We start from the raw sequence: 14,283 nt of genomic DNA, 5'->3' as shown, positions 1-14,283 counted from the left end.
GTAGCAGTTCTTGTTTGTGTACTTCTGAAGACTTACTAATAAGAGGAAATGCTTTTCTTTATTGTCTACTGCACCTGAAATTGCTTTTGGAATACAGATTCTTTGAAGACTAATCTTCTGCCCTGGAAGATCATTAGTGTCCACTTCTGTGATTTTCATACTTTAGTATGCTTTTATATAAAAAACACCTCCTGCCAAAATTAACATTTGAGATTATGTAAAGAGATGACTGCTGAAGGCTTTTCCTGAATGGAAGACAAAAATAACTGGTGAAACTGAGAACATCCATTTGCAATCTTTCCCTAATAGGTCGTTTGCCTCAACGATTGGTTTAGTATTTTCACCTAAATTAGCCAAAAACTTAATGGAGCAAGAGAAGAGGAGCACAACAAGAAAGAAAAATTGTATTTCAGCATTAATATAGCCCTAATCCTATCCCAGCATTCTAAATGCTTGTTTTCACAACCTACAGAAATATTTACCATTAAAGGACTGTGAACATACACTCAAAAAGGTTCGAGACATTATCACATACAAACCATTAAAGGCAGAGGGGACAGGAAAAGTAGAGAGATTAGGAGGCAAGAAAACTTTTTCACAAGATGTTCTTATTCTTCCTCCCCACCCGTGTCTATAATTAAAAAGTGAAGCAAGTAGAAATAAAAAGAAAACTGTTAGTGTTCTTTGAGTGTCAGGTGGGGGTTTTTGGTTTTTTTTTTTTGTTTTGTTTTGTTTTTTAAGACTTAGTATCCTTAAAAGATATTCCTCCTTAGAAGCACCTATACACTAAATCCTGTTTCTTTGTTTCACATTTGTCACAAGTGTGAAACAGCCTTGAGTACAAAGTGGTTTTACATTGAAGTTAGAAACTTTATTCCCACTTCATTTTCACTGAACCACAATGAAAGAGTTATGTACAAGCCCCCACGCAAGACAGTAACATAATTTTGCTCAAAGTCAGTAAAAGTTTTTGGGTTAGCCTGTGGTTCTGATAGAAGGAGAGTAAGTAAATATTAATTCTGCAAGAGCGAATAAGATAAGCAGTTTCTAATACAACTTTTCCTCACCTGTTTTAAAATATCATTGAAATTCTACTCAAACTTCACTTGACCAAAATTATAATTCAGTTGAATTCAGAAGGTCTGGTTCTTTTAACTGGAAAATGGTCATCTGAGACTAACAGCATGGAACGACCAAATACATAACAACTATCCCAACCCAGCCACATTGCAGTTAAATCATAGAAATAGTTTGTTTCACATTGCCTAAGTCTTCAAACTGACTTACTATGAGACATCTGAATTTTTATTACAGTTTTTCTTTAAGAGGACAGTGATGTAAAAAGCTATTAACTAAAAGTGTTCATTTAAAAAGGACACGAGAAATTTCTTACTGCTTCCAACTGCTTCTTTTTTTGCACCAGCAGCTCCAGCATCAGGTTGACATTAGCCAAGTCAAGATTGTCTTGATCAGTTCCCAACAAATCTTGAATTATCTGCCACCTATGGCCATTCTAGAAAGATGAGGAGAGACATTAAATTCAAGACACCCAGGGCTATATCCAGCAACAGATATTAAAGGCAAAAATGTAATATTTCATCCCTTTGTAAAAACCTCAAAGCATTTTTCAGGAATCACAATTCCCAACCCTCCCACATGTACAGGACATAGCTCTTCTGTCCTACTGCTCTGTGTAACTGCTTATCTTGTTCGGAAGATATTTTGAGAAGCTGTACTTTATGAGAGCACAGCTACTGCTAGGAAGAGATTATTACACAGCCACAATTTTATCCGATTTGTGCCCTAGTTTCTAAGAACATATTTCTAGGGGGAGAAAAATGGTGTTGTTTATTGAAGCTCAGTTGAGTTACAGCCATCTGAAATATTGTTAAATGGCAATACCTTTTAATTTTTAACCAAGTAATAGGTAAAGCCTTCATACTAAATTCAAATGGAAGAAAGTAGTATTGGTCTGTTTCTTCAATTCCCACCTCCCACACTATTCCTCTTAAGAGTATTTTCATAGGAAATGCAAGAGCAAGAAAGATGACGAAGCTCATCAGGGTGATCTTTTCATTCAACCTGTTAGAAATGAAAAGTACTCCTCGGAGAACAAGCACATTACCATGAAGCCCATTCTCCCTTCTCTACAGGTTGTTTGCCCTTCTCATCATCAGTAAAGTTAAAAAAAAGTATCTTTTAGAAGAGGAAACACTGAATAATATGTTAACACTAGGTATAGCTTTGCATTAGGAAAACTCAGGATGCAGCTGAAAGGTCTTTAGGCCTTCTAAAAAAAATACGAAAAAACAAAGCTGAAACAAAAAACCCCATCCTCTAAAGCTATGACACTAAATCAAGATATTTAAGCTTGCAAGCAACTAGAAATGCCACCCAATCTAAAGCAGACAATTTCTAAGAGACTATAACCTATTTGTATTGGCTAGATTAAGACAAAGAATGTAACATTCATACAGAATATTATTTCTTTTTACACAACACTTGGAACCTGTGGAAACCACAGACAAAAAACACAGCTCAATTTCAACCTGGAACAACTAGAAAAAAATAGGTAACTTTAAATCAAGTCAACATGCTATTTAAGACAAAATTTTAAATAGTACAACTTAACTTTCAGGGCATACTTTCATTTTCATAAGGATGAAACGAGAGAATAAGCATCAGATTTATGAAAAAGGAACATTTCTCTCTTGATTTGGGAGATGGACTGCCCCACAAGGAGTTTGTTTTGGACATAAATACAGAATTAAAAGTTAAACTTAAAATAAAAGAGGCAAAATATTAACCTTGAAAAAAATTCTTCCAGAAATGGAAAGCAATTGGAATACGGTTTACATGTTTGTCAGGCTCAATAGACAAGGTTGAAGAGAAAAATGTCTGAATAAATTGAGAAGAAGCGTATAGGAAAAGACTCAAATATCTATAACAGCTCAGATTCTAGAATGACACTTGCAGTACAGACAAGACTACTACACATTTGTTTGATATACGGTGCGAATCTTGCCCTAGCCATCACTGAAAGGACCAAAAAACAATCTTTACTGACTAGTGCTATTATTTTATTAATCTACTGCACTATTCAGAAAGCTTCAGAGATGCCTTAACGTGATTTCTTAATTAATGAGACATATCCTTTGCCAAGAAATGGTGCTTAACACAGGATTCATTTGCTGTAACATGTCTTTAATAATTTCACTTAACATCAAAAGTAGTACAAGAGGAAAGCATGCATATTAAGGAGCTCGTACAGCGGCAAAGCTGCTCTTTTTAGAAGATGTTGGTATTTTTATTTGTTGCCAAGAGATAGACCCAAGTTTTTGGAATAAGGTCACTGTAGATTTCCATTTGCTTGCAGTTATCTAACTTAGATGCATCTACGGACACAGTTTTTAAAGGTGCGCTCTGAGAAAGTGGAACCAAATTCCAAAAAGTTATTGTACATGCCTTCAGGTTAGCTGCATGCATTTTAAATGATACACTAAATCCTTTACATCTTATCCTGAATACAGAACTGACTGCAAGTAAATGAATGAATCTTTAAAGAGTGCTGTTTTCTAAAGCATACAACTACTGAAAGCATAGTTTTCTGCAATGCAGTCCTTAAATTAATAACACTTCAATAGAGCTATATTTTTTAAACTGAGAAAAACAGGGGCTCTGTGATTTTCAGTATTACCTTGCATCCTGATTTATGACTTACATAGAAGCCCAGGAAGGAAACCAGACATAGTAAGACAATTATTATGCAAGTTTCCTGGTTAATGTCATATACTCCTTTTGATCTTAATGTACAGGAGCATCCACTGCTGCAGTACAGGGTTTTCCTCATCCAGGAATGCAGCTCAGGCTAATTCGCACTCTGATTCCGTGACACAAACAAAGTTTAGAAGAGAACCAGGCAGTTTTATCTGGGATCAGAGCCAGAACACCAGTACTCCAAACACATCCTTCTCCCTCTTGTGGTTGGTATTATCCTTCCATTTCTCTGGAGAACATAACTTCTCACACGTGATCAGACAAGCATGTAGCACTTACGATCATTTATTAGACTTACTGTAGCTGTAATTTCCAACACTGAATGAAGATTATTACCTTTAAACAAGTGTGCTTCTAAGGGTAGTTTCCCAGGTTATATTCAATATATTGCATGACATTTAGTTACACTAACACAGCTTGCCTTTACCTGTAAAACGGCTGGCAGGAAGAAGTGGAATTAATGAGGTTGAAGGTATACAGTGCCACCGATATTGGTATTATTCCCCCATAAAGCAAATTCATGTAACAGCTCAACAATACAATTTCTAAATTAAGCCACATAATAACAATTGCTGTATAAAACCATTAAATAAATATAAAGTAAGAAAGTTGGAACATACGGTGCTACTCACTGAATGGTCCAGTTTGAATCTTTTCTCCTCAGATCTCTGTTTTTGTTTAAGAATCAGTTCATTGACTGAAAAAAAAAGATGTAAAAAGAGATTGAACTAGAGCTCTCAAAATAAGTATGAGAAATCCACCCCTATTTTTAATTTTTGTTATGAATTCCACAGTAAGTTTACTAGCAGTTAAAACAGTAGGAAGTTTTGTCCATTTTTCTCTAACCAATTTCTTCTTTGGACAATTTGTGAAGGATAGAGATTTTTTTAAAAAAATCAGTAAACATAATGCCTACACATTCCCAAAACTGCTTCAGTTCATTTATTTATTTTTAAGTACCACGGTTTTCCAGCTCTAAGGCAGATGTACATCACAGAGGAGTACAAAGGAGATGAAACATTAACAGACTTACTACAGGCTGAGAACAAGTGCAGCCAAATAGAACAACTTGCTCCTTTAAATCACTACATTCATTGCTTAAGTTATTTTTGCTACAGTTATTTCACACCAGTTTAACAAACTGTAAAGAGACCAGGATAAGCTCACCCCTTCATATGTATACCTCTTTTTTTTTTTATATACATCCTCCAAGACTTGCCTCAGCACCATCTTCTGCACAACATGCTTGGGTCTAAATCAGGATGACTGTTTCTAAAGCATTTATTGGCTACCATAGCTTTTAATCTATTATTAAATGGATATCCCAGCACATGAAATCAAGATTAGTTTAATTTTGGTATTTCACGCTCCAGTGCATTTTCTTTGATGTTTTCTTCCCATAACCCAGTATTTAACTATTTCCAGTGAAGATCATTTCCCTTCTTTGCTTATGCAGCGATTAATTAGGATCGCATATGTGTATGAATATTTTATGTAATTTACACACATACATCACTTGGACCACACTGTAGTCACCAAAGCAGTACCGTAAGTAATTCAGCCTCCCCCTTTCAGTGTTCATACTTTGAAAACAGTACAAGTTCTTGATTATTAAACAGACAATGCAGGGGAAAAAAAAAAGTAAAGAGATTCAAATCTCAAGCCGCCAGAAAACATCTTCATTTTGCTTTTTATAGCATGCATAAAGCAGCAAGTCAGTCTCACTACTGTAACTCAGCATATATAAAACTGCTAGAGACAATGGAGTGTAACAACCTATACTACTATCCACTTTTTTTTTAAAAAACAATTGACCAAAGGGATGATGCTTGGACTTTATTTTCAATATCCACAAGCAGGTTATTTATAGGATGAATTTACAAATACATGCCTTCCATCACAACAAAGATGTTTTTTACGAAAACACGCCTAGAGCTCACCTAAGAAGTTGGGATAAAGATGATCTATGTTGTCCACAACATAGTTACATTTGGGACATCTGTTATTGTCTTCCAAGCTCTGGTGAATACATTTATAGCTGTTTCAAAAACAAAACAAGATAAAGTACGTAAACATGAAGAAAAAAACATAAGGACAAAGGAAATAGCATCAACCTTAGATAATGTGTACTTGACTTGCACTACTAGCTAACAGCTGTGTTGTCGAGATCTTACAGTGGAGTCAAAGCATTCCAATATTGACTAGGAGCATGCTACAGCAAAAAACTGAAGTTTCTTGGCAAGGATTACAAAAAGGTATTTAAGTACTTTACTCATTTATTTCACTGAGGATTATGGCAACTTGGATACTTCAGTCATGCTTGAATCTTGAATTCGTGCCCCGCTTCCACACGCGGAGCTATCAGACAGACTGTTATTCAGAAGCAACTTTTCCAGGTTAGCCAAATACTTTGCAAGTGACATTAAAAACTACTGTGCGCTTCAGGTAATCGAGCACTGACAAAGTATCTTCACCAGCGTCTCATGTTTCCCCCCGCCTCTCAGCAGCTATTAATACGAGTCACTCCAGAGTCAATGTTAAGCTGTTAGTTATTTGAGGGACAGAGTAACTCTAAGATGCACTTTAGCATTAAGTTTAAGCACCTTGCTCCCTAAGAGCACATTGTGATGTCAATTTCTAAAAGATATCTGACAACATTGCTCTGCTCTTCCTAAATAAAGTTATTTGAATGCTTCTTATCTTGGACTTTTTAAAAAGTGTTACAGATCAACAGGATAAAGTGTTACATATAGGGCATAAAATCGGATGTTATCTTACCTGTATACATATAGAGGTCAAAACGTTCTGAAAGTTAACTGAATCTGTTGCTCAAGGTGTTTTATGCTACTAAAATATTACTTCTTGAAAAAGGTGGGAGATTTGTTTCTGTTTAACAGACACCGTAAGAGTACGGTATACAACAAACATTAAAGCCTCACGGTTCAACATTTATTCCAACCCCTAGTTGAGATCAGGAGGAGCAGATAACTGTACACCTGCCCCAGAGGGTTCTTGTATGTTTCCATGAAACACTTTTGCTCCTTGTGACAACCAGAGATAACACACTGAAAAAATGTGAACCTTGAACCAATTTGATACAACAGCCGCCTAGTAAACATTTTGCAAAGAGAAAAATATCAAGGGAGAGAAGAAAGAAATGAGCCTAAAGCATATCCTCTCTGAAGTTTAATAGAATCGCCCTAGACAACGTGGAAGCCACTTCAAACTGTATGGTCTTGCACGAAGGAAGAGAGGACCTCCCGACAGCAGCACTGGCTCCTGTGACCTCAGCAGGACCCACTGTTTCAGGTGGTAACAGAAAGCTTCCATTTCCCAGAGAAATAAGCTGACAAACTGCACTGACTCTGAGCAGGGAATGCCACCAACAGTTTACGACCATTTTATTGCTTTACAGACGAAATAATATGGTGGCACAAAGTTTTCGTTTTAACACTTCATAGACTTTTAGTCTAACTGGTAACCACCTTTTAAATTGTGATTTCAATTTCTTCAGTGCAGGGACAGAAAACAGAAGTAGCAGAAAACTCAAGGAAAGGGTTTCACAACGATGTCAGGTCACCAGCACTGTGTGATACAAAGATCTTACCAGAAGCTGTGTCCACATTTCGTCATGTAGGCTTCTTCAATCATATCAAAGCAGATGGGGCTGAAAACAAAAGCAAAGATGTCTTTTTAAGTTAAAAAAAGTCTTAATTCAAAGCAGCTACCCAATCACTCATAGGTAATCTTTTCTGTTTGTAAAGCAGAAGAGGACAAAAAAAGTGCAACAGCAGCTAGGCAGAATAAAGATCAAAAGGGCAATCAAGGGCTCTTTGGCCTTGGAACGATATTGCTACAACTGGAAACCAGGTGAGCCTTCACTGCTGAAGCTTTCAACAGCTGCAAAACACCCAAAGCCAGAGCACCTCTGACAAGCAAAGGACCTCCTAGCTACCTGTACTATGTCTCAAACTGACCATAAAAATTTGTTTTTATTGTGAACAGACACAAGGTGTTTGTAAGTGATGCCAAAATCAGTTTATTCTCCCATTTTTCAGCCAACAGCCATTCATAACCAACTGCCTTCGTAACTGCCAAGGACCAGGCAGGGAGCTGATGGGAGAAGGACGTGCAGCTGTTACAGGACTGCTAACAGCTTTTGCAAAGCATCCATCTTCTCCAAAGCTAAGTTCAAAACACCCGACCTCAGACCACATCACTGGCTGGGCAGGTGCGATTTCACCTCAGTTTCTCCCCTACAGGCTGAGAGGCCCATCACCAACGCTCCTGAGAAGTCACTCCCACATCTCATCGCCCTTTTCAGAGAATACTAATATTTGTGAGACCCCCGTTAGGCATTTAGACATAGGAATGAGAAGGAGACACCTCTACAGGCTTAAAAAAAAAAGTATTTGGAGATGAAGCTGCAGCCTCTGCTGACTCAATCCCCATCAGAGTGACCAAACTGGGAAACACGGATGTCTCAAAGAGTTTGCCCACCTTGACACACAAACCAGGTTGTCTTCAACATCCCAGCACATCAACTACATAAACACGACTTAGAAGCAAACGAATCAAACCAGAACATTATTCTTTGAACCAACCAAGCCACCACACACCAATTGTTCCCCAAAAGAAGAGGCAAAAATAATTAATGACCACCTGCCCCTCTCTTCCCCAGCAGGTCCTTTTCTGCAAATCCTTTGTCTTGAGTAGCCCCAACATAAGCGGTTCAAGTCACTGTTTCTGAAACGAAGTTATATTTCAAGGCACTTTTTCATTAGAATAAGTTCTCAACAGTTTGGCCCACAAGGACACATCAGTAAGAGGAAGACTTGTGGTTGTGTGAACGTCTGAGGCTGGTTTCTCCCCACTGGTGACAAAGAGCTAAACTTCTCTGCCTTCTTCTAATCATGCCACATAACACAGCCCCACTCCCCAGAGATGCTAAAAACTGCTGCTTCCTATGGGGTCAGGTGTGTTTTTTCCAGTACACTTCTGCATTTCCTGCAGGCAGTGCACTAAGGACCAACAAGACTGTAATGCTGTTCTGGCTGCAGTCGGACGTGGCAAATCGGAGCTAAACAAGGAAGATGTCCTCCTGACACCACAGCTACCCAAGACCCCCGTTTCCAAACTTATTCTTCTCCATACCAGCTTGACTAGAGAAGTGACAGAGTCAAAACAGCTGAAAAAAAGCATTCAGAGCCCACAAAAATAGCCACTCAGCACCAGGGTCGTTCAACAGAGCCTGAAGTTTCCATTAAGAACAGTTTCACCCCAAAACTCTGACTGATTTACAAACAGAAACAAGACTGATGTCTCAATACCTATCAAAGCCAAGCTGGCTATTACACGAGTTGCTGTGTGCCATTTGTTTTAAGTGAGTCTAGCAGAGGGAAGGTTAAGAACAGATGAGAGGCCAGAGGCAGGAACTTGAGCCATACTGCAGCTTGCAGCATGTGCCGAAGCTGAGCAGCACAGCTATGGTGAATTCAAGGCTCCTGTGCATGAGGTAGCTCTTATTCTCTACTTGAGAGCCTTAAGCAGCAGAGCCGTGTAAAAAGATGCAAAGTACTTCAGCAAGCCATAGATTTCACTGTTCCTTACCAGATACCGATACCTTATTTACTCAACAGTTACTTGTCCATCACTCTCTAAACTGCAAAGGCTTATCAGGTATTTTCTTTCTCCATGGTTGAGACATCAGGGCAGATATCATACATTTTTGTTTTAACCAATTACTTGCCTCTCCATTTTGCCAGCTGTTCTCAGAGTACTTCAAGAGTGCTTTTGTCAACCTCAGCTACCTGAACATCTGGTGGAAGTGGTCACTATGAAATTGGAGCACATTTCATACTTCCTCCTGTTCCACACCAAATAGGACCTGCTTACAGTTTCTCCCTCCTATTCTGTTCTTCTTGGGTCTAAGAAGAGAGCAGGACTGACTCCAAGCTCTGTCATTTCCTCAGAGTGTGACCAGTCAAAGAGCACTGCCATTGCTATCTGATCAGTACAGAGTGATAACACAACAATAGATTATGGAGTTATCATTGTTTCAGATTATAAAACTGTCATGAACAGCTGTTTAGGATAACATTGTTTTAGTTTGTGACCTCTACAGTCAGTTTGAAGCAGTCCTTATTAAAGGAACTTACCAGATCACAAACATACGAACATACTCTCTCTGTGTCTGGCATCACCATTAACAAGTAAACACCTAAAAAAAGACCTGGTTTTAAAGACTCACGAGTCTACCTTCAAGTGTAGCAAACAGTGCTTCCCACACCCAGGTAAGTTGGCTGTACCTCTCCAGGTCTGTATGCCACATACTCTTTCCCACATGTTCTTATTTATGAAAGAGCTCAGAAACAAGCACTGATACGAAACAGCCTCTGAAAAGTCAGCCTGCAGTATGATCCCCTCCATCTGGGAAGCAAAGCAGACCGTAACTGGTTTTAGAAAGGTTTAGTGAACCATTAATTGGGAGGGTTAAGGTAAGGCTTGGGAAAACCGTAGGCAATTACACTGCTGGAGAGGAGGAAATCCTCCAATTAGAGGATTCCCTTTCAGACAGGCACTCTCCAGGCAACTGCAGAAAGGCCTGGCTGCAGAAGCAGCACAAAGTCTGCCTTTAACCTCCACAAGCCTACATGAAGAGGCACAAAAAGTTTCCCTTACCACCACGCAGTTGCCAAGTCAGACACACACACTTTCCTGGTCGGGCATGCCACGCTTCCAGGCAGATGCTGAAACGTACTACAAACAGCACCCATGTACAAACTCCTCAGCGTACACTTGCTAAACGTTTCACAACCCAGCCTAGCAAGGTATGCCAACGCTTGGGTTAAAGCCTCAGCCTGACAGTGCTGAGAGGGCATTTTCAGATGACAGGCAGGCAGGTTGCGCACACTATTTACAGTATTTCCACACGCCCCTTCGCACACGCAACTCACCCGAACTTCTCTTTTCTCTCCCAACTTCAGCCTGGTACAGGCAGGATCTGCGGCTAGCAGTAACTCACAGCCCGTGTGCAGAAAAATCAAACGCTCCCCTCCCCGCAGCCGGCAGTGGCTTGACAGCATCCTTATGGAAAAATGGCACACAGAAAGCTTCTGCCTCTCGGACTGAGACAGCCAAAGCTTGTTTAAATCAATTATTTAAACCCTCACACATGCACCCGTCTTACTGGGCATCGCTCAGAACTCCACAGTTGCCAGCTGAGCTTTTATTTTTGTACTACGTAACTGTATTGCTACCTCAAAAAAAAGGTAAGTACTGTAATTTGAATCTACTGTTAATATAAACAAGAACAAGCCCTACAGCCCACAGAAACACACGGCAGTGAGGAACCCAGGTAAGTTAACTATAATTATCACTTGCTCTTAAAGGTTCTGACCTGCACTTAAGTACACCCAGCATGGCTCTCCTATAAATATCAAGAGGGGGACAGGAAGAGACATTTTGCCTTGATTACTACTCAGCTGATTTTTCCTTCTCACTTAGTTCAGCCAGCAGTACTCCTGGATGAGGAGAAAACAACTCATTACACACTCTCCTTGAAGCATTTACCTGTACAAAAAACAGTAAGAAACTGCTTTTTGAACCAATGCAAAATATTTCAACTGTCCAACAAGCTTACTGACACGGACTTCATTTCCCTTCCCTTCAAACACGTTCATGTCTACAACAGACAACAAACACAGAGCAGAAGCTAACTAGAAAGGGACAGGGAGTGATGGCTGCAGACCAGCCCTGCTGGAGCATTACAGCAGTGGGAAGGAAGGAGCAAGAACACTCACAACCAGAAAATCCGTGAGCAACAGCAATGCAGCCATGTCCCATAACAAGTGCCTTTAAACACACCTAACACGGCCTGGCACTCAGAGCAGGACCCCAGCTGATCAGGGACATGCGCTCACCCCAACTCTGCTACAGACCAAACCACTACCCATAGTGAGAAGTAATGATCAGAAATTACTCCTTATTACTAGCCAGTAGTTGCTGGCTTTCCTGCCACTAACCTCTCAGCAGCTTCAGGTTCTCACTTTAGTGACAGCGATATTTCCTATCTACCCTGCCAGATCGCTTACAAAGCTATAGGATCGTGTCTGCAGGATTTTGCTACAATGCCTGTCCTGCAGAGATGCCAAACATCTGACCCTCACCTGAAAGCCAGCACATCCAGAGAAGGCCACCCTGCCAGCTGTGGTCTGTTTCTTTTCTGCTTGTTTTACGGGTTCCTTCAGATGCACGACTTTCCTCTAACCCACGCTTGCCTCCAGTATCTCATCATCACGGTTCACCTCTCAGCTGTGAACACTTACCCCAACTTTCTGTTCTCACATTTTAGTACATCCAGCCAGCTATAAAAGCCAAACCTACTCCTTATGTTTGAAGATTTGAAAGCCATTAGCAATAGGCCCTCTTTAAAACCCAGCATTACCAACTAGTTCTCAAAGCAGAGCCTGCGGCGAGCCTCGCTCCCCCACACCTGCCAAAGGGGCATTTCCAATTAAGACCTGCAGCTTGGGCCGGTCGTTAGAAGGACAACACGTGAAGGGATGCGAGACAAACCTGTATCTCATCATTGCAGAACTTTCCTACCCATCTGGTTTTAGGTGCGAGGCTGACACGAACACTAGTGTTATGTCACGCCAGCCGACCTTTCCCAGCAAAGCCCGCGCGGGTTTTGCTGGCTCTGTCAGGATCAACAGCCACGAACCTCACATCCCACCTGGAAGGGCACAAACCCTAAACGGGGCAGCAGGAGCCCCGTGCTTACCTCCAGAAGGGCCACCTCACCTCGGGGAGGTGACAGCTGCTCTTACCCCCATGCTACCTTGGAAAAGAGGGCACCTGACAGGACAGCAGCGAGCGTGGCGGGGCCCTGCTGGGGCACCCCCCGAGCTGTGCAGCCACGGGGCCCTCCTGGGGCGGCCTGGCTTTGCTCCGAGGCAGGGAGAGCCTTTTCTGGGGGCACAGCCGAGCGGGGAACACCCCCTGCCCCTCGGCGAGCCGGGTGCCAGCGGGGCTCCCCCTACTATCGCCGCGCGCCCCGCGCTGTCGCGATATCCCCCCCCCCCCAACCCGCTCACCACACGAAATCGTTGCTCTTGTCCTCGTAGGAGTTGATGAGCCCGTTGCAGAGCGGGGTGAGCAGCGGCCTCTTCCTGCTGCCGCCGCTCGCCGAGGAGCCTCCTCCTCCTCCTCCTCCTCCTGCTCCGGGCCGCGCCGCCGCCGCCAGCCGGGCCAGCCCCGCGCCCGCCGCCACCGCCGCGCCCGAGCCCGACACGGCGGCCGCCACCAGCACAGGCCGCGGCGCCGAGCCGCCCGAGGAGGACGAGCCGGGCGCCATGGCCGCGGAGGAAGAGGAGGAGGAGGAGGAGGAGGAGGTGGCGGCGGGCGGCGCGGCGGGGTGCGGCGGCGGGCGGCTGCCCGACATGCCGAGGCCGGGCCGGGCGGAGCGGGGCCGAGCGCGGCGGCGGCGGCGGCCTCAGCGCATCGCCGGGCGAGCGGGCGGCGCCAGCGGAACGATAAAGTTCGTTTAAAAAAAATAAATAAATAAAAAAAGGAGGGAAAAAAAAAAAATAACCCCCCGACAAAACACGCCCGCCCGAGCGCCCCCGGCCCGGCGCTTGTTCAAGCTTTATTGACAGGCGGACACACGGCGCCGCGCATGCGCCGCCCGCGGCGGGGCGGGCTCCGGCTGCCCTCAGGGCGGAGCGGGCCCGGGGCTGGCGGCGGAGCCTCCCCGCGGAGCCGCCCCGCGCTCGGCGCTGCCCCCGGGCGGTGCCTGCGGAGCCCTCCAGCCCCACCCTCGGCGATCCGCGGCTCTGCCGGGACGGGCCGCGGGGTTCGGAGTCCCCGCTCCGCCGTGGAGGAGGGAGGGGGTCTCCTGCCTTCCGCCATTTCGCCTCCTGCTCCGTTGCTTGTCCTCAGCCCGCGGTGGTCGATGCTTGACACCCACACCATTTGGGGCAGTGCATAGAACCATAGAATCATTAAGGTTGGAAAAGACCTCCAAGATCATCAGCTCCAACCACCATGCTACCACCAATGTCACCCACTAAACCATGTCCCTAAGCACCACGTCCAACCTCTCCTTAATCATTCCCAGTGATGGTGACTCCACCACCTCCCTGGGCAACCCATCCCAATGCCTGACTGCTCTTTCCGAGAAGAAATGTCTTCTCATTTCCAGCCTGAACCTCCCCTGGTGCAACTTGAGGCCATACCCTGTAGTCCTATCCCTGGTTACCTGTGAGAAGAGGCCAACCCCCAGCTCCCCACACCTTCCTTTCAGGTAGGTGCAGAGAGCAATAAGGTCTCCCCTGAGCCTCCTCTTCTCCAGACCAAACACCCCCAGCTCCCTCAGCCACTCCTCACAGGACTTGTGTTCCAGGCCCTTCACCAGCTTCGTAGCCCTTCTCTGGACATGCTCCAGGGCCTCCATGTCCTTCTTGTAGTGAGGGGCCCAAAGCTGAACACAGTGCTTGAGGTGCG

The 14,283-nt window shown here is 43.5% G+C and overlaps 1 protein-coding gene across 6 annotated transcripts in view; it reads right to left on the bottom strand.

Moving 5' to 3' along the window:
- The window catches only part of COP1 (COP1 E3 ubiquitin ligase), a 129,305-nt gene extending 115,893 nt beyond the window's left edge, over positions 1-13,412 (bottom strand). For 2 of the 6 annotated variants that reach the window (XR_010833382.1, XR_007166756.2), the window contains exons 1-5: positions 12,876-13,406; positions 7,385-7,444; positions 5,718-5,815; positions 4,398-4,474; positions 1,394-1,513 (exon numbers count right to left, since the gene is read on the bottom strand). Coding sequence is in view for 1 of the 6 variants with exons in the window: in XM_048073338.2 (XP_047929295.2) it covers positions 1,394-1,513; positions 4,398-4,474; positions 5,718-5,815; positions 7,385-7,444; positions 12,876-13,222 (702 nt within the window). In the remaining 5 variants the exon portion in view is untranslated. Of the gene's footprint in view, positions 1-1,393; positions 1,514-4,397; positions 4,475-5,717; positions 5,816-7,384; positions 7,445-12,875 lie in introns of all 6 variants that reach the window. The other 4 variants (XR_010833383.1, XR_010833380.1, XR_010833381.1 and 1 more) reach the window with 4 other exon arrangements.
- Between the last annotated feature and the right edge of the window lie 871 nt (positions 13,413-14,283).

This window comes from Anser cygnoides, chromosome 8, assembly GCF_040182565.1.
Source record: "Anser cygnoides isolate HZ-2024a breed goose chromosome 8, Taihu_goose_T2T_genome, whole genome shotgun sequence".
NCBI classification, from domain to species: Eukaryota; Metazoa; Chordata; class Aves; order Anseriformes; family Anatidae; genus Anser; species Anser cygnoides.
The sequence above is the reverse complement of the archived record's forward strand: the minus strand, read 5'-3'. Positions and strand labels throughout refer to the sequence as shown.